This window comes from Populus nigra, chromosome 2 (genome assembly GCF_951802175.1).
Source record: "Populus nigra chromosome 2, ddPopNigr1.1, whole genome shotgun sequence".
Classification (NCBI taxonomy): Eukaryota; Viridiplantae; Streptophyta; class Magnoliopsida; order Malpighiales; family Salicaceae; genus Populus; species Populus nigra.
The window spans coordinates 42,274,106-42,292,667 of record NC_084853.1 but is presented as its reverse complement, the minus strand read 5'-3'; the positions used below and the strand labels follow the sequence as shown (position 1 = coordinate 42,292,667).

The window sequence follows — 18,562 nt, the reverse complement described above, 5'->3', positions numbered from 1 at the left end:
AAATTATTTATAAAAATCAATTTGTAATAGAAATTGACACACATATAACATTTATTGAATAAAATATAAGAAAAAAATATTATGAAAGGTTGCACATATTAAAATAATATAAGGAATTAATATTTAATCTATAACAAATATATAAAAACAAATTACAAATGAATTACAAAAATTAAAAACAACCAATATAATTAAAAAGATTGCTATTCAACAAAGGCTAAAAAAAAATCATAGAGAATATATATTAATTATAATATAAATTTAAAAAACATATCTAAAAAAGCCATTAATACATATATAAAAACATTTATGGAAAAAAAAAGCAATGAAGCCAGATGTTGTTGGGCCTGGTAAGTCAAGCCTAAGCCTCGTTTGTGTGGGTCTTTAATTTTTTTAAGTTTAACGGAGCGGATGACTTGAGTGGATCTTTAATTTATTTATTTTTAAGATTAACGGGATAGATAACATATCGTCCGCTAGTTTCCTAACAAAAAAACCGACACGTTGTTTGGAAATCCCAGCATATGGGTACTAGTGTGGTTGGAAAAACATGGCTCTTTTTTTACCCAAAAACCAATTTTGAACCGAATTTTTACCCAAAACATATAGGAAATACCTTAGAAACCTTGCTAAAGTAATTCATGGCCTCCAAAACACACAAAAAAATATATCTCAAAACTTGAAATCAATCTAGAAACAAAAATCTTCCCAGGCTCAAATCTATTTTTTAGGTGTTTTCAAGTTTTTTTTAAAAAAAAACATCTAATTATAACTTTTCTTATCACATGAACCTTTTAACATAAAAATAGACTATTTTGATTTCTAAAATCTTCCCCAACATTAACTTTCTCTCCTAAGCCGGAATTCAGTGGCCGTCCTTTTCTTCGCCCAAAAAAGAGTAAAAAAAAAAATTAAAAGTTGATATCAAAATATATTTTTAAAAGATTATAAGAACCAGCAATCTAATAGTTAAAAAAAATAAGGAAAAAAAATAAATTTTAAAACAAATTTCAAAACGACACTTATGTCGCTCATATTTTTTCACTTCAATTCTCTTTATTATTTTAATTCAACTCACCCTGCAAAAAAAAACATATAATTAAGTGCTAATTTGAATTTAAAATTGCTTAATTATATAAAAAAAATATTTGAGAATTAAAATATATATTTTAAAAAAAATACACTGTTATAACCAATTGTAAAAGAGTTAACAATGAAAATAGCTACAGTAAATTCCCGATTTAGTTTCTGTTAATTAAGAAACAAAGGGGGAAAAAAATAAAGAAATATGGTAACGGTTGAAAGCTAAGCTGGCAATAGATACAATAGAAGCGGCAAGACAAAACCAACTTCGCATAACGACACTCTCCAACCTAAACCAAGACAAGAAAAGAACCATCGCATGTTAGTTAACTAAAATTACTGATTTCATCGACCATACAAGTGTTTGTTTACTCCTTCTATTCCGGTTCCGTACATCACCACCATTTTCTCCTCTTTTTAGCCTATCCCATTTCTTCTCTCATTTCTTTTTTTCACTCCCATTTTCTTTTCAAAACAGACGTTCTTTTTTTTATATATATATTCTTTTATTTTTTTGGGTTCTTTTTTTGTTCTGGTTTACAAGGATGTTAATAGAGAACTTGGTGGTGTTGGGATTAGTTTAGAGAATGGACAAGAATTGTAGAGGCGTGGCTTTTGGGCTTACGAATTTCTGTAGTTCATTGCCTCAAGATCAACAACAAAAAGACGTGTCATTTCTTGTCATCGAATGCCGATTTCATTTGCGACATTCGGCTTTCGATATCTTCTGCATTGCTTCTGAAGCATTCTCCGAGCATCGACACGGAAAACGTCTTTGATTTTTGCCTGTCGATCAAGGGGAATTGCCTTAATTAGGTGTGAAAATTTTAGTAAATAACAGACAGGTTTTTTTGACCACCCAACAAGATAGGGAAATACGAGTGCGTTTTCCTTTTCCTTTTCTTTTTTTGTTCTTCTTTGTTGGTTTTTAGTTCGGCAAGAATGATACCTGTTACTAGTGACAGTGCTGGATTAGTTTTGGCACCAAATAATGGAATGTATTCGGCGATGGAGCCTTCTGATGCTGGGGCTGATTTGGTAGAAAAAGATCCAACCGGTAGATATGTCCGGGTATATAACAGTTTTCTTCAATTCAATTTCATGTTCGTTTTAGCATTTAGCTTTTCAAGTTGTTGCCTTCAGGTACTGTATGAGATGATTTGGTTTAATTTGAGGCAATTTAGTTATATTTTGGTTTTTTATTGTTCATGTTTTCTTTTATTATGAGAAAGCTCTTTTCTCTATTTGTGATCACTAATTTTCAGTTTTCCTTTTTGTTGATTACAGTATGATGATGTGTTGGGAAAGGGTGCATTTAAGACTGTGTATGATCCTTATGCTTAACCTTTCTTTTATTTAAGAAAAGTCTATTTGGAGGTTGCATATTTTCAGAAAGCTAAAATCTTTGAAAGCAGAGAATTAATTTTTGAATGCATATATGGCGATCCCTCTGTACTCTTTTTTGCAGTTACAGGGCATTTGATGAAGTGGATGGGATAGAAGTTGCTTGGAACCAAGTGAGAATTGATGATGTCTTGCGGTCGCCAGAAGATTTTGAAAAATTATATTCTGAAGTTTATCTGCTAAGGTCACTAAGACATGAAAACATCATCAAGTTCTTCAATTCTTGGGTGGATGATAAGAACAAAACAATTAACATGATTACTGAACTCTTCACATCTGGGAATCTGAGGCAGTATGTTCTTGAATCATTTTTTTGTTGGTTTTTCTTTGCCTTGCATTATTTGTCTTTGTTGTTTACATTTGTACTAATTGTTTGTCTTTGGTTATCAGATATCGAAGGAAGCACAGAAATATTGATATAAAAGCAATAAAGAATTGGGCGAGGCAAATTCTCCGAGGTTTAGTCTATCTCCATTGTCACAGTCCGCCTATCATTCACAGGGATTTAAAATGTGACAATATATTTGTTAATGGAAATCATGGAGAAGTTAAAATTGGAGACCTTGGGTTGGCCATTGTTATGCAGAAGCCTACTGCAAAGAGCGTTATCGGTATTGACTTGATGCTTCAATTCCTATGCATAGATAAAACGAACTTTGTTAGAATTACTGAGCATTTCTCTTGCTTACACCAGGAACTCCTGAATTTATGGCTCCAGAACTATATGAAGAGGAATATAACGAACTTGTCGACATATATTCTTTTGGGATGTGCATATTAGAATTGGTTACTTGTAATTATCCATACAGTGAATGCAGAAATGCAGCTCAAATTTATAAGAAGGTTACCTCTGTAAGTTCTTTAATCATCAGCTTATTATCATTTACATGGCCTTTCTTATCAAATTTCTTTATATGACTATCTTCTTGATTGATTGACGTGCATTTCACTACATTTGCAGGGTATTAAACCTGCTTCCCTCAAGACAGTGGGTAACACACAGATTAAGGAGTTTATTGAGAAATGTCTTCTTCCAGCATCTGAGAGATTGTCTGCCAAGGAGCTACTCAAACATCCATTTCTTCAGCTTGAGATTCCAATACTGGAACAGATCTGTGATCCCTTACCGGTACCTGACCAGTTTCCTATTTCACTAAGTTTACCCAAATCTGGCCCTCTATTCATGGACATGGATATCGACGAAAAGCAACTTTCAGAAAGTACATGTACCGGAAGCAACAATGGAAGTCCAAAATCTCCAGTTTTGGAATATCAGAGAGCACATAAGAACAATGAATTTGGGTTAAAGGGGATGAAAAATGATGATAACTCTGCATCTCTGACCTTACGAATCTCTGACTTGGGTGGTAAGGAATTATGAATTTTGGAGGACTTGCTGTTACTCATATTCGCAAATGCAATAACTTCAACTTGGTCATTGCTACTTGCAGGTCGGGTGAGGAATATTCATTTTATCTTCTACCTTGACAGCGATACCGCAATATCTGTGGCAAGTGAGATGGTTGAACAACTAGAGTTGGCAGATCATGATGTCGCTTTCATAGCTGAACTTATTGATTCCTTGATTGTGAAACTTCTCCCTGGTTGGAAGCCATCGTCTTATGGTTCCTCAAATGTTGCAATAGGTCCTTACACTGAGTCCCCAGTCTTTGAAAATGGAGAAAAATTAATTGCATACCCTTGGAATTCAATGTTGAGTAGTGTTCCTTTTGGAACACTAGCTGAGCAAGATGATCTCTCTGGGTTAACAAGGAGTCATTGCTTACAAGCTGATGGTAGTAATATCAGTGACCACCCCAATAATGAGATTTCTCAATTTGTATACAATTCCTCTCCAAGTTTAACTAACATGGGAGATCAAGAATCTCCGTCAACAGTTGTTTCAGAGATACTTGTCCAAGGTGCTTCATCTATAAACAATAGAACGTCTGAATATTACAATAATGATGGAAGCTTCAAAGGCACAAATGGATATGTTACTGAGTCAAAGCTTGGAGATGCATATCTCAATTGCGAGTTGGATAGACAAGATAGTTATGTAGGAGAATTCGTTTCAATGAACGAATGTACAGAGAACTCAGAGTGGTCATTCCCCAAGCAAAGTGGAGCATCAAATGTTATGAGCTTGACGAGCAGCTGCTCTTCTCAATCATTAGCTGACAAAGACGGATATGATGATCTAAAGCTGGGACTCGATGCAATAGAGGCACAGTACCATAATTGGTTTGTAGAACTTACTAGGATGAAAGAGGAGGCGCTGGAGGCCACCAGAAAGAGATGGACAGGAAAGAAGAAGTTACCTGCTCATTGATTAAGAACCTATCCCCCAGCTGATTTTTGTGTGTTTTCTTCTATCTTGTTTATAATAACATTCACTAATAATTTGTTTAAGGGCTGTAATATGTATTAACTTGAAACATGCGAAGATCTGAGTATAACTTGTGAGGCTTACAAGGCAAAAATATGGATGACAAGTCCTGAGCACATCACATCTTTCCACGCGTGTCATTCAAGCAAAAGTAAAATGCTGTTGCTGGCTTCTCAGCTGATCTAATCTGTACCTACCGTTAACAGGCCTTTCCGAAGTTGCAAAGGGAAATCAAATAAAAGAGAGAAAGTAGTAGAATTGAGAAACGACACCAAGAAAATAAGACCAATTCGAGTTAGCAAGCCTTCATCTGCCCTGATGAAGGAGCTGTAAGGATGCTGCAGGATGAACAAGAATGATTGAAAATAAGACCAGTTTTACAAGTTAAAACTTAAGGCATCGTCTTAAACTGTGGAAACTGAATATCATAATTTAGTCAAATCTAATAAGGAGATAGAAAATATTTCTCCCATGCAATTAGGTGAGCAAGTTCAGCTTAACCTTGTAAAACTCATGAACTCAACCCTGACACAACCGACCAGTTGAACAAGGCATAGCATTTCCATTGTTAAGCGGATGAGGTTCACTACCTAGTACCCTCATAGCCGCTCCCCACCCCCCCCACCCCCCCATTTATCAAATAAACCGAGATGTTTTTGAGTGTTCGTTTCGTTTTCTCAAAGCTTGAGTTATTATATTTCTTCACTAGAATTAGTCGTCCTTTATTGAAAAACAAATCGGAGAAGAAGAAAAAATGTTACATTGAATAATGTTTTATGATGAGAAGTTTAAAAAAACTCTAATTAATTTAATATTAAAAAAAATAAAATAAAAATATAAGTCAGTAAAGTTAACTCGTCAACCCCGCAATTTGTATTATAAGAATGTGATAACTCAATAAAAATATAAATTTAATATTAAATAATAAAATTAAAAAAACAATTATTATTCCAATAAATAATACTTTATTAGAAGGGTTGAGTAACTTCCTCTTTTTGTTTATACTTAATAATATATACTATTATTTTTAATCAAGTGATTAATGAGAACTTAATCAAATCATAATTAAAATTAAATATTTTCATTAAAAAAAAGTAGTAGTTGGAATAAGCGGAAAGAAGTGCTTTTTCTTTTTTAAAAAATAATCTTCTTCTCATTAATTTTCATATTTTATCCACTTCTTTTTCTTTTTTTCTCTATCTCTTAAGTAATAAAAATAAATAAATTGAAAAATAGTATTAAATGGACAAAAAGGATTAAGTTATTAATAGATTTAATAATATAAAAATTAAATTAATATATAGTTTTTTAAATAATAAGGACTAATTAATTAGTTTTGCTATAAAAAAAAAAGTCTTTCTCTTCCCCTCTCAATTATTCGGTGCATAAATGAGAGATTCAATCAATATTCCAAATAAAAAGGCAGAAGCTTGGAGAAAGATAATGAAACTGAAGGACAGTGTATGGGAGCAGTGCTCGTGAATAATTGGTTATGGCAAGGAATTTTCTATATGGTGAGACAATTGGTACCCTCGTGGTCCATTTGTTAAAGCTCTTCGACGAGGGATAATCATTGAATCAGGTTTATCTGGGAATTCAAAATTGTGTGACGTGATTCAAGAAGGAGAATGGATGTGGCCTCCTGCACGATCAAACCAGATGGATCAAGAAAGTTTCTTTATATGTAATTTGTAATTTTGATGATGAGGATCGCGATCATCTTTTCTTTACCTGTCTCCTTACCAAAAGGACTTGGCAGCAGCTATTGCATCTATGTAAAGTGCACAGGCAAGTTGGGAACTGGTCTTCTGAAAAATGAATATTGTCTATGGCCTATGGGGAAGGCAATCAATTCAGAAGATTTCGATAACTTGGCAGTCTTTAGTTAAGTCATAATACCTGTTTACCGTTGTTTTTGCTTACAGTACATTCTGTGAAACTGATGTTTTAATAATTTATTAGATTAGAATTTCCAGGACGAAGGCTTAGTCTAAAAGCAACAACCATTGACGGGTTTAATGCTTTGTTAATTACATTATTAGTGTAAACTTTTCATCTTGTTTTGGGTTTTGCTTTGGCCCCTGCCATTAACGTCTTTGTCAACCTGGTTTTGTTTATTCAATTTACTATATTTTTCTATTTGGATTCGTTACTCCATCAATTATCTTATTAGGGTCTCTGATTAGACTACATAGTTCTCAATCATTGATGCCTTATTAATGTTCTGATCGAGTTTATCCTTTAAAGAAAATTCTGGTTTAATGGCTGGCTAGTTTCTTTTCTTTGCCTTCTCTTGCTCTGGTTTCTTCGGAGAAGCAAAGTTTCCATGGCTGAGGGCGCAGTTGGGCCACGGTTGTACTGTTGTTTTAAGTGCAGAAACCTTGTTTCCTGTCACGATGATATTGTCTCCAAGACTTTTCGGGTGAGCTTCATTGATCTCTCAAGGTTTCTTTTTTTTTTTTATGCTGCAATGTAAATAAGTAAATAACACTATAAAACACGAAATTAACGGTACGGTTCACATAAAAAATATTCTTCTACATGTTCGATTAGCCTAGTAATTACAATTTACAGGATCTTCGCATGTCAAACATATGGAATCGAAGGATCCATATATACATGAGCACGATCTTAATTAAGTCATTTAATTTCAGTGTTGCTATAATTCAAGAACTTGGTTTATTAAATGATCCTTCTCGACATTTGGATGATAATATTTCAAGTTATTTCACAACAACGGATATTTTCTTAGGCAAACAATGGTAGAGCCATTCTGTTCTCCCATGCAATGAACATTATCTTAGGGCCGAAAGAGGACCGCCGGCTTATCACTGGTGTCCACACGATCGCTGATGTTTACTGCTCCGATTGTGGGGAGTTATTAGGTTGGAAGTATTGGAAGGCTTATGAAGAATCGCAGAGGTACAAGGAAGGAAAAATTGTCCTTGAAAATTTCAAGATTGTCAAGGAAAACTGGTAGCAGATGTATGGTCACCACAAGCCCTCGTGTCCTGGCCAATGGCCATCCATACAAGTTCTTTGATTGCCTTCAGAATGTTTTATCTTTTACACAGTATCAATTCAAATTCTAATTAAGTGGACATTAGCATGCTTCATGTGGTGAAAAATATTGTCATTAATGAATGTTTTCCGTGTAATTAGATCCAGTTTGTTTTTGTATTTTAAAAATATTTTTTTAAAATAAAAAAATTATGTTAATTTTTTTTTTAGATATTTTAATAGGCTGATATGAAAATAAATTTTAAAAAATAAAAAATATATATATTATATCAACTATTAAAATACTAACCAAATCTTAAGATCGGTAACTGTTCAAATTCTGCATTGAAAATCGGAATGTTGTATTATCTTGTGTTTTGACGTCAAGAAAAGTGGGAAAGTGAAATTTTTGTACCTAGGTGTCTAGCTTCTTGGCAAGTAAGGGGATTGAAGATGATATTTCGTCTCGAACATCAATGAAAAAAAAAATCTTTTTGGTAGTTTCTGGGTAGCTTCCTATTCCTTTTCAGTTTTAAAATTTCCTCATTCGTGTAAAATGATGCATTGCACATGCAGCGAAGCCACCTTTTGGCAGTCTAGCTAGCATATCTCCAATCAACAAGATCGTGAAAGTTGATTAAGCCATGTAATTTTGTAAACCTCTATAGAAAAACTTACACATTTCAGCCACATTTACTTTGATTCGCTCGAAGCTTAGAATATTGCTGGCAAGCAATGCTCGACAAACCAGTTGAGTAATATGTCATATTATCTAAAGTTAGATAGCAAGACTAAAACTTAAAACATTAAACAATCTCTTGATAATTGATTTAGCCATCTGTGCCAACATCAGACAATAATTTTTTTAAGAAAACAATTGAGGTGAAGAACATAAAATGATGTTATTGATGGAGACATGAAGCTAAACAAAAATGTACAATCAAACTGCTGACCCCAATTCGATTGTCTAATTGCATACACAGACAGTCTGGTACTCGTCAATTATTAAAATGGTATAGCTACCAAGGAGACGAGGACAACAATTTCGTAACGGATGAGCTCATGAAATTTGTAAGCATGAAAAAACCAATTATGCTTCCATCAGGCAAGAAAACAATTATCCCTGTAAGAACCCTGCAATTTAATGATGCCGCCATCTCGCCGCGCACCGTTTAGCCCACCACATCACTTGGGTAAGACCCAAGGGCATGGCAAGACCACTCGATCCAAGGCTAATAGGAGATGTTCGTGAGCCCAAAAACTCGCAACTGGTGAGCGCTAGCTATCCAATCACTTGCCATGTTCAAGATTCTCTTTGGTTTTATGTGTGGGTTTGAGCTTTCTTGCTTGTCTTTCTTTCGGGAAACATGGGTTTTTTTTTTTTGTCATTAAACTGACCTGGATAATATATGGCACTGATATTTAACTTCTAGATGACTTGGCAAGGACATCTCACCATCAAATTCAGCAAAAAAAAAAAAAACTTAATGTTTATGGGTGTTAAAAGGGTCTTAGGCTCTTGGCTGGAAGCAAGTCTTTATGGGAATCTCCCCTAATCTTATGTATTCAATAAGAAAGAAAGAAAAAAAAGAATCTTAATTAGGGTTCAGTCTTGACGGAGAGCAAGCACACATGATAAATGATTCAATAATTAGTAGGAAAAAAAACTCGTGGATAGCTTTAACAAATACAAGTTGAAAAATTGGTTACGATAAAGTTAATGGATTGATGCAGAGAGCGTTTGAAAATGTGAGTTTTAACAAAATTAAATTTTTTTATTAAAAATTAATTTTTTTTATGTTTTAAATTATTTTTTGATAGGCTGGTCTAAAAAATAAAAAGATATTATTTTGATGCATTTTAAAATAAAAAACACTTTAAAAATATCTATAACCACACTTCCAAATAGGTCTTAATCTTAATGAAGAGCAAGCATGTTTATTATTATTATTATTATTATTATTATTATGCTTTAATTTTTAAAACTAAAAACTTACTTTTGAAAATCCAAATAGTTCCAGAACATAGAAAAAAATGTTTTATTTTCTTTCCCTTCTTAGCTCTTGTGATATCCTTCCTAGAATCCCGACAAATTATTTATATTAAAATAGTTTACATTAATTGACGAATAATTAAGCTTTAAGGAGAAGAAATACAGTTCTTGACAAACAACTATCTTTATCTCTTGTTTTAATCCGAAATGGTTTTATATATTTGTGCTTATCGTTTGTGTAGTATGTTATTCGCTTGGTTATATGTCAAATATTCTGCAAAATCGTTGCTTCTCCTAAACAATTTTTAACAGCATCCACCATCTACATGAGTAGGCATGTGAATGCTTCCAATGGTCTAGTGCGTGCGTTAGATGCTGGAATCAATGACTAATTGGATGGAACAAATAAATCATAGTATTATAATGGACAGAGAACAATCAATGGAAGAATCCAAACATCAAATTGTTAGAGTGGGGGAGGGAGAGAGAGAGAACAGGAACCTTCACAGAAGCACACCAATCGGACATTTTAAGCCAATTCATCCCATCAATTATTAAGTTTGCGTCTAGCCACCGCCCATACGATCCTGTATTCCCCGCAAGATGAACCTTCCTAGAAACTTATATTCCTGGGAATAAAATAAAGGAAAATCTTAAAATGGTGGCACCACCACAGAACTTGTAAGACGCTGAACTGCCAATTTCTAGATATGTGTCCTGACACATGAATCAGACCGTCCATTTACATGAATAGTGGATGGATATCAATGGTTTTGATGTGTTTACTTTCTTTTGAGCTTCATTAGAAACTGCCCAAATGATATGGGACCATATCGAAAAAGCAATGACACTTTCCATGCTTATAAAAGGTCAGATAAATCTGTCAACCTTAGCTCATCCCTAAGGCTTTATATATTTTTCCACGCCCAAATATTGTCCTGAGTTTTCTCATCAACAGAAATGGAGAAGGGTCAAATTGGGATGAAAACTGCAACAAGCGGCGAGTATCAGGATTTGTTACCGGTTATGGCAGAGAAGCTTGATGTAAAGGCTTTTGTGTCTGAATTATGTGGGGGCTTTCGTCTTTTGGCGGACCCCGAAAAGGGGTTGATTACATCAGAAAGTCTGCGAAGGAATTCGGCACTACTAGGGATGGAAGGGATGAGCAAAGAAGATGCGGAGGCTATGGTGAGAGAAGGAGACCTTGACGGAGATGGAGCACTCAATGAAACAGAATTCTGCGTTCTGATGGTGAGACTGAGTCCTGAGATGATGCAGGATGCTGAAACCTGGCTCCAGAAAGCACTTGAAAAGGAACCAAGGACATCCTCACCCTGATTTTTCCTGTTGTATTAACTTAGAAGAAGGTTGTCTCTTTCATTATGTTGTACGAGCAGGTTGTAATTGATGAGCACAATGAACTTCATTTTGTATTGCATGCAGGAATACATCTACCATTAACAGGAAGTGCTCTCAGATTAACAGATCCGGCCACTAACTGAATGAAAAGAGATGCTAAACACAGCAACTAGTGACACGAATACACAATCACTCACCTTCACGTAAACTGCTCTGGAGACGGTGAGGTGATGATCATGTGGGTCTCCAAGTTCGTATTCCACGCGTGCATTGTTCACTGAAAATGAAAACTCAAAAGGCTTTTATTTTAGGCACATCAAAGAGGGGACAGGTTAGGCTAGCCTTCCTAGCAAGACAAATAAACTTCTAGCGGGCAAGGAAAGTAGGGAAGCAAAAACCCTAAAATGCTTGGATAGGACGTTGGATAATTGACTAGTTTGTCTTCTCTTAAAAGGCCATAAACTAAAAATATGCAGGCGTGATAATTGAGTTAAAAAGAACGGCCCATGAACTCAATGGAGAAGTGGGAATATAATTTACAATTCTTTTAGCCTAATCATCCATCCATCCAAGGAAACAACTTATTAAATTAATTGAACATCCAACTTCTCAACTACATAACCAAAAAACAATTTTGAAGGCATCGGCGCGGTTGACAGAAAATCACCATCTATTAGTAGGAATTTAACGAGGATGTTGCCAGAACCTTAAGAATTAAGATGCGCTGCTTCAAGCCCAGAGCAAACCATTCAAAGACATCGCCGTCTACTATGCGGCCAATGATAACCAAATTCGACCAATATCTCTACTTTGATATAAAATAGACAAGTGCCCCAAATTGTAAATCCATGAAATCTACACTGGAGAAGAAACTACATATACTATGCCAATATGCACTTTTCTACAGATCTTAAGCTATTGCAATTACACAAGAGATGGTGCAGTGAAACAAGCAGAAAGCTTCCATCATTCCTCGTGTTCTTGATCTTCAAACTGGTGATCGACTGTAAACAAACATAAGAAAACAAGATAATGAAAAATATGCGTTCCTCTGGAACAGATGAGAAGATAAGCTTCAAACAGCTGTGCTGTTTCTTGGAAAAACGAGCAAAAAAAAAGAGGAGTGGAGAAACTCTCAGTTCAAGTGGAAAGCAATACCTGCGGTGTCTGCCATACTCAGAGCTTCTGTTCCTACCATAATCAGGACTTCGGCGCCTGTCATGCACTGGACCATTGTACTTATCATAAACAGGGCTGTGACCTCGACCATAATCAGGATTTGGCCGCCTGTGATGAGCTGGACTCGGCGACCTCCCATCATAACTTCCTCTTCGAGGACTATCATATCTGTCACCCCTCTCACTGTCATCTTTCAAAGCATACTCAACAGAAACCACCCTGTCCAATATCTTGCTGCAGAAATGTAAGACGATACAATATGTTAATCATCTGATCTAAAAAAGAAAAATATAACCCGGCCATTTTAACAAGCAACATAGTCAAAAAATGTTGACTAACGTCATGTGCGTGCACTGAAGAGCTTTGGTAGCATCTTCTTGTGTCTCAAACTGCACAAATGCAAAGTTCCGTCGAATTCTGACATGAAGAACCTCTCCGTAACGCTCAAAGTGTCTTTTTATGTCCTCAACCCTTGTATGAATTGGATCGAAATTAATAACAAACAGGGTTTTAGTTGGCCTCTGGTTCACTGTCAACCTTGGTCCATCTCGATGCCGACCACGTTCACCCTAGTATATTCATGATATAATCAGAGAACAAAATAAATCTCAACCACTTACAAAAAAATATAGCAACAATTTGAGCAACACATGGACAAAACATTAGATTAAAAACTAGCAAAGTGAGAACAACATATACCCTAGCCCACTCAACAGAAAGCCTGCGCCTGTGATAACCGAAAGGTATATTGTCAAGTCCATGTATAGCATCTGCAGCATCACGGTCGTCCTCGAAATAAACAAAAGCAAACCCTGCAGCAAAGACTGAAATTAGAGACAGAATAAGTGATGCATGGCCTAGGAATTAAATCCACTTAACCAGGGTACATCAGCCAAATCAGGATTCCTTGTCCTGGTAAGAACTTGAAATTTATACAACACCTGTAGAATATTTGATGGGCTGATGCACATAGGGATGTAGATTGTGGAAGCGTTGCATGATGAACTAAGTGAAGATGTTGGCATTTAAGAGTTTAAAATCCAAAGTTTCACGCTGAGATGTCATTGCTAAGCATGCTTCACCATTCAGATAGCACTAGTTCAGAAATGGAAGGCATGGCAAGACAGATTTCAATTCATCCTCCTATTATCAGTAGTGGTAGACAAGGCATAGTAAATTGACTGAGATCATCACGACCACTCTTTTGAAATGCATAGTTAGGGCGGTGAGGTGGGTGAGTGACAGATGATCGAGTGAAGAAAATACAGGATGATTCCATCTGTGAGTGGAAGGAGAAGGAGAGCAGACAAGCAAGAAAGTTTCCAAGCCACTACAAATGTTGGCGAGCCCAGATAGAAGCTCAAATTTCCTTAGTAAGAGTTCCTGCGTCAAAACAAACACTTAATATGGAGGTGTTCTCCAGAGAAACTTCAAATTGCCCATTTCCGCTTTTTTATTTATAAATGGATTTTTAATTTGAACGTAATCACCACTACTCAAGTAGCCATATATTTTATATCCAACAAACTGATTTTCAGAATACCTATCCAGTCAAGAATTAACAAAATAACCACCCAATCCCACTCAAAACCAAAACTAGCAATCCCTTGGAGAAATCACAAAACTTAGCTCGAAACAAACCGTTCATGACACAAGAAACTACAGTGTGAAATTCCATTTTAAAAAAAAAAAACCATCAGACCATGTATCAACAGAGTTTCACAAGGCAAAAAAAAAAAAAAAGAGTTAAATGATAATCGAACTTGAAATGCAAAAAATACAACAATCAGACCAATAACTTCCATTCTTTCCTAAACCACGGCTCAATCATAAATAATATCATTAAACCAATTATCAAACTCAACTACAAGTCCTTCCGCATTTCATCACCAAATAAAAGTAATAAAAAAAAAGTACAGTTTACCAGATTTCATGTCAACTCGCTCCACCCGTCCGTACTTTCTGAACAAGCGCTCCAACTCCGAATGCCTCGTCTCCTGCTGAAAGTTTCCAACGAAAATTGGCCGCGCCATTCTTGCAAATCGATTCGCCCCTAACTAAACACCAACACAGTCGAAGACAGATAAGAACCCTAGAGGCGAGATTTATTTAACGGAAGGAGAGTGATCGGAAACCATACCTGAAGAGGAAGAGCACTTAGCGTGTTCGTGATGATAAAAGGAGTAAAACCCTGGAGGAAACAAGGAATAATTGAGTAGGGCTTATATAAATATAAACCCGTAATTAGACTCCACCTTTGGATTTTCCTTGCCACTTTTTCTTATTTCCAACTATTTCAGCCGTGGAAATTAAGGGTATTTTTGAGATATCAAGTTCATGATATAGATGGAAACGATGTTCGACGTGAAATAGATATAGGAAGGGATAAAGCCCGTTGGGTTTATTGAAGAGGTAATATAATCAGGCCCACTGGATAAATAAAACTCAGTAGAGCTGGTTTAATTAAGGCCATCTTACCTTACCTTGCCAGGTATCATTTTGATCAGACTCTCTCTCGGATCCCGGGTGTTTGTTTATGTGACTATATCTTGTTTTTTTAAAAAAAAAAATTATTTTATTTCTAAATTATTTTGATATATTAATATAACAAAATAAAAAATAAAAAAATATCATTTTAATACAATATAAAACATTATATTCATAAAATCTAATCCGTGTTTCAAAAATGATTTATTGATAAGAAAATTCACAAATTATTAATCTATTTGTCTCGGTGTATAAACAGGTGCGGAGCTAAAATAAAATAAAATTAAGGGTCAAGTTAGAAAAATTATTCTAGAGATGAAGATTCTATTTTATTTTTTACTTTTTTAAGCTAAAAATATAGATATTATTAACGGCGGGGAAAAAATTTCCTTGTCGGGGTCACGGTACTGCCAGCCCCTCTCTTCGTCACCGACTGTAAATTACACTATTATATAAAAAAAATATAAATAATGGAAATGAATTGGACTTTTTCTAACAATTCCAGTGGCCACGGCAGAAGTGAATTGGTGGCCGAAGAAGGGTTGCGCTGGAGAGGAGAGCTATTCAAATAACCTGGAAAAAAGAATAAAAGGAAAAAAAACTACATACAGCTCCTTAAGCCATTTATAGCCGTTATCACACGATACAATCCACTGGACACGTTCTCTTTCTTCTTCTTTTTTATATTTTTTTATGAATAGTGGGGTTAGGAGTAGACTTCTGTGGAAGGATGGAATTCCAGGAAATTGCGTTGTAGAAAGGATAACGGTCGAAGTGTGGATGGGGAGGTCAAACGAGCAAGGACAAAAGCAAACTGCTTGGATTCTTTGAAAGGGGTGGTCCATCAGGACAGCTTTTGTGTGTATCTTTTGACCATTGTATGTGTTTAATTGTAATAAATTTATTGGATAGGACATTTAAATTCGATCGGCTTGTCTCGGGGTTGATACAATGTTAAAGTGAGTGGTTGGATTGGATTTTAAAAAAATTAGAGCAGTTTTTTTAAAAATATTGGTGGAACAATAATTTTTGATTTTTTTTTCCTGGTGAAATAATATATTTTCTTCTTATTATATTTTAGAAGTGTCATAATTACTAAATATTACTATTTATAAATATAACAATATAGTTGTTGCGTTTTATAATAGCAATAATTAGTAAATGTTACGCTTCTGAAGTATAACAATATAAAATTTTATTCATCTGGCTTAACCGATTGACCGGTTGAGTTCAGTTATATTAATTGGTCAACCATTTCACATAAAAACTATAATTCAATAAACTTTTTCTTTTAAATATGTTTTATAAGTTATAATATACATATCCATCCAACTTGCAGGACTAAAAATAAACTCTAATTAAAATCTCAAAAAGTTATTATTTACACAGTAGTTATCTTTTGTTTTTTCAATGTTAATAATATAGTCAGACTTGCAATAACAAATAATTCTGAGCAGTTAAGTGTGGGTCTGTCATACCTAGACAAGGATCAGCCCCAAATAAATTACATGAATGATCTAGCAGATGTATTTTATGGTTCAATGTCAATGATGTAGTTGTCCTTTGTTTTTCAACATCAATAATGTAGTCGGATTTGCGATAACAGATAAATTTAAGCAGTTGGGTGTGGGTCTATTATAGCTAAACAATGATCAACTCCAAACATATTACATGGATAGTCTAGCAAATATATTTTATGGACTAGTGAGACAGGTTCAGACCCAAAAAAAAGTTTGATCACGTCAAACTAGAATAAGCTAAGCATGTGAACTTGACTTTTTACACCTACCAACTCCTTATTTTTTTATTATTTTTATTTTAAAATTATTTTTTTAAGTAATATCATCTCTTTTAATTAATATCATTCTACTAATCATTCAGGAGGCAAAATGAAACTAAACGAATCAAAATCTAAGTGTGAGAATGTGTTTTAGAGTGCAGTTACGGTTGTTTTTTAAAGTATTTTTCACTCGAAAATATATTAAAATAATATATTTTTTTTATTTTAAAACAATTATTTTTAACATCAGCATATCAAAATGATTTAAAAACACAGAAAAATATTAACATGAAAAAAAATTAAATTATTTTAAAAACACTTTTAACATGTAAAAACAAATAAAATCTTATGCATGTAAGTTGAAGGTGTGAAAAGAGTTAAATTCTTTGATTGGGGTGATGTCAAGATCATTGAGGGATTGAAAATTGAATTTAAGAAAAATACAGATAAAATTATTTTGTATCGTTGTAATTCATGACTCACTTCGTCCTGTGTAAAGTCAAAGAAATCAGAACGTAAAACCTTCAAGTTTTGTCTACACCGATAATCACATCATTTTCCAAGTCTCATGCAATTCTACATATGCTCATTATCAGAGTAGCCCCCCTCCGCAACTGGCATGCTTCAACAAATGCATAAACAATCACGAAGGGAATGGAAGAGATCAACTAAAAAAAGGGGAAAAGGAGGCTATAAAATATGCAGGAAAGCAACACGAACCATGAAAATTAATCGGGCATGACACTATCTTACACTGCACTCCTTGTTAGTTAAATGAAAACCGGTGACGAGAAATTATTCTAGATTACAATAGAGATTGTTTTTTAAATTAGTTTTTATTTGAAAATATATTAAAATAATTTTTTTATTTTTTTTAATATCAATACATAATTACATATATATATATAATAATTTGAAATGAAAAAAAAAATTGTAGAAATAAAGGTGTACCGTAATGATATACACCACCGAAGTAAACCCAACGAGGCGACAGAACAAGTCGAACAAATGGCAGCATTGCTGTCTTTGGATTTCGGATGACGTCACGATGCAGTGCTGGCAACTTTTGTTGCAGGTGATTAAAGCAAAATGGAACTTTCCAGGAAGGTGGGTTATGCTTTAAAAAATTGCTGATCGGGAGGATTATGTGCGCATTAGCTCCACAACAGAAGAGAAAATACTAAATTAAAACGACCGTGCTGTTCCAGTAACACTCTGTCGAGTAGTCGTGCTCATGTTTCGATAAGAAAAAAGTATTGCACACCTGTACTTTCACTCTCATTAAAGGTTTATATACACACACATTTTAGATGGATGCCTCCGTGAATTATATTAAATTATTTTTTAATACAAAAAAATATATTTTGGCATTCTAATATTTTTTTAATTATATAAATGTTCATCTGATGTGACATAATTAGTTTTTAAAGTCAACTCATGTTAAAAAAATAATTTAATTAAAAAAATTCAAAACAATATATGTTTTTAAAAAATAATATTGAAACTACAACATATTGAATTCAATTTGGGTTAATTTACTAAATTTCTAGTCAGAATCATGAGATCACGATAGCTCAATGTAAAACAACTCAAAATAAATTATAAAACTTTATTCTTAATCAATTCAATGTTAAAAAATAAAATTAAAAAAATAGTTAAAAAACATGAGTTAACCTTCCAAACCCGTGACTTGAGTTATTGAATTAAGATAACCTTGTAAAAAATAAACATAAAAATGACTTGAGTTAACCTGGGTTAACATGTCAAACTTGTAATAAAGTTCATGAAACTATGATAACTTAGTAGAAATCAAATCAAATAACAAATTATGAAGCTCAATTTTTAATAAACCTATTGTTGAATGTTAAAAAAAAATCAATCTACAAAC

The 18,562-nt window shown here is 34.1% G+C and overlaps 4 protein-coding genes across 6 annotated transcripts; 3 read left to right on the top strand and 1 right to left on the bottom strand.

Moving 5' to 3' along the window:
• Positions 1-1,351: 1,351 nt before the first annotated feature.
• Positions 1,352-4,917, top strand: LOC133681854 (probable serine/threonine-protein kinase WNK4). Of its 2 annotated transcripts, XM_062105024.1 has the most exons (8): positions 1,352-1,964; positions 2,049-2,154; positions 2,371-2,408; positions 2,552-2,779; positions 2,878-3,098; positions 3,182-3,339; positions 3,449-3,854; positions 3,939-4,917. In XM_062105024.1, exons 2-8 carry the CDS (start codon positions 2,080-2,082, stop codon positions 4,817-4,819), a joined length of 2,007 nt encoding a protein of 668 aa, XP_061961008.1. In that variant the 5' UTR covers positions 1,352-1,964; positions 2,049-2,079; the 3' UTR covers positions 4,820-4,917. The 2 variants fall into 2 exon arrangements, with proteins under 2 accessions (XP_061961008.1, XP_061961007.1); XM_062105023.1 differs by having other exon boundaries at positions 1,352-2,154.
• Positions 4,918-6,954: 2,037 nt separating this feature from the next.
• On the top strand, positions 6,955-8,053 carry LOC133681387 (protein yippee-like At4g27745). The gene is made up of 2 exons (XM_062104426.1): positions 6,955-7,298; positions 7,629-8,053. Exons 1-2 carry the CDS (start codon positions 7,203-7,205, stop codon positions 7,854-7,856), a joined length of 324 nt encoding a protein of 107 aa, XP_061960410.1. The 5' UTR covers positions 6,955-7,202; the 3' UTR covers positions 7,857-8,053.
• A 2,658-nt stretch (positions 8,054-10,711) lies between these two features.
• On the top strand, positions 10,712-11,307 carry LOC133681379 (calcium-binding protein KIC). Its single transcript, XM_062104413.1, has one exon. The coding sequence runs from the start codon at positions 10,830-10,832 to the stop codon at positions 11,205-11,207; it is 378 nt and encodes a 125-aa protein (XP_061960397.1). The 5' UTR covers positions 10,712-10,829; the 3' UTR covers positions 11,208-11,307.
• Positions 11,308-12,019: 712 nt separating this feature from the next.
• On the bottom strand, positions 12,020-14,707 carry LOC133681378 (serine/arginine-rich splicing factor RS31-like). Of its 2 annotated transcripts, none has more exons than XM_062104411.1 (6): positions 14,548-14,707; positions 14,332-14,464; positions 13,107-13,219; positions 12,747-12,976; positions 12,387-12,641; positions 12,020-12,232 (listed from the first exon to the last, which is right to left on the bottom strand). In XM_062104411.1, the coding sequence occupies exons 2-6, from the start codon at positions 14,438-14,440 to the stop codon at positions 12,217-12,219; spliced, it is 723 nt and encodes a 240-aa protein (XP_061960395.1). In that variant the 5' UTR covers positions 14,441-14,464; positions 14,548-14,707; the 3' UTR covers positions 12,020-12,216. The 2 variants fall into 2 exon arrangements, with proteins under 2 accessions (XP_061960395.1, XP_061960396.1); XM_062104412.1 differs by lacking the exon at positions 14,548-14,707 and adding an exon at positions 13,349-13,790 and having other exon boundaries at positions 14,332-14,470.
• Between the last annotated feature and the right edge of the window lie 3,855 nt (positions 14,708-18,562).

Bases quoted from the DNA above. Each gene is read 5' to 3' on its own strand.
- LOC133681379 (XM_062104413.1), top strand. From the start codon at position 10,830: ATGGAGAAGGGTCAAATTGGGATGAAAACTGCAACAAGCGGCGAGTAT.
- LOC133681387 (XM_062104426.1), top strand. From the start codon at position 7,203: ATGGCTGAGGGCGCAGTTGGGCCACGGTTGTACTGTTGTTTTAAGTGC. The intron at 7,299-7,628 runs GTGAGCTTCATT...ATATTTTCTTAG, and splicing joins TTGTCTCCAAGACTTTTCGG to GCAAACAATGGTAGAGCCAT.
- LOC133681854 (XM_062105023.1), top strand. From the start codon at position 2,026: ATGATACCTGTTACTAGTGACAGTGCTGGATTAGTTTTGGCACCAAAT. The intron at 2,155-2,370 runs GTATATAACAGT...TGTTGATTACAG, and splicing joins CAACCGGTAGATATGTCCGG to TATGATGATGTGTTGGGAAA. The intron at 3,855-3,938 runs GTAAGGAATTAT...TGCTACTTGCAG, and splicing joins ACGAATCTCTGACTTGGGTG to GTCGGGTGAGGAATATTCAT.
- LOC133681378 (XM_062104411.1), bottom strand. From the start codon at position 14,440: ATGGCGCGGCCAATTTTCGTTGGAAACTTTCAGCAGGAGACGAGGCAT. The intron at 13,220-14,331 runs GTAAACTGTACT...TCTTTGCTGCAG, and splicing joins GCGAGTTGACATGAAATCTG to GGTTTGCTTTTGTTTATTTC. The intron at 12,977-13,106 runs GTATATGTTGTT...TGAATATACTAG, and splicing joins TTTCTGTTGAGTGGGCTAGG to GGTGAACGTGGTCGGCATCG.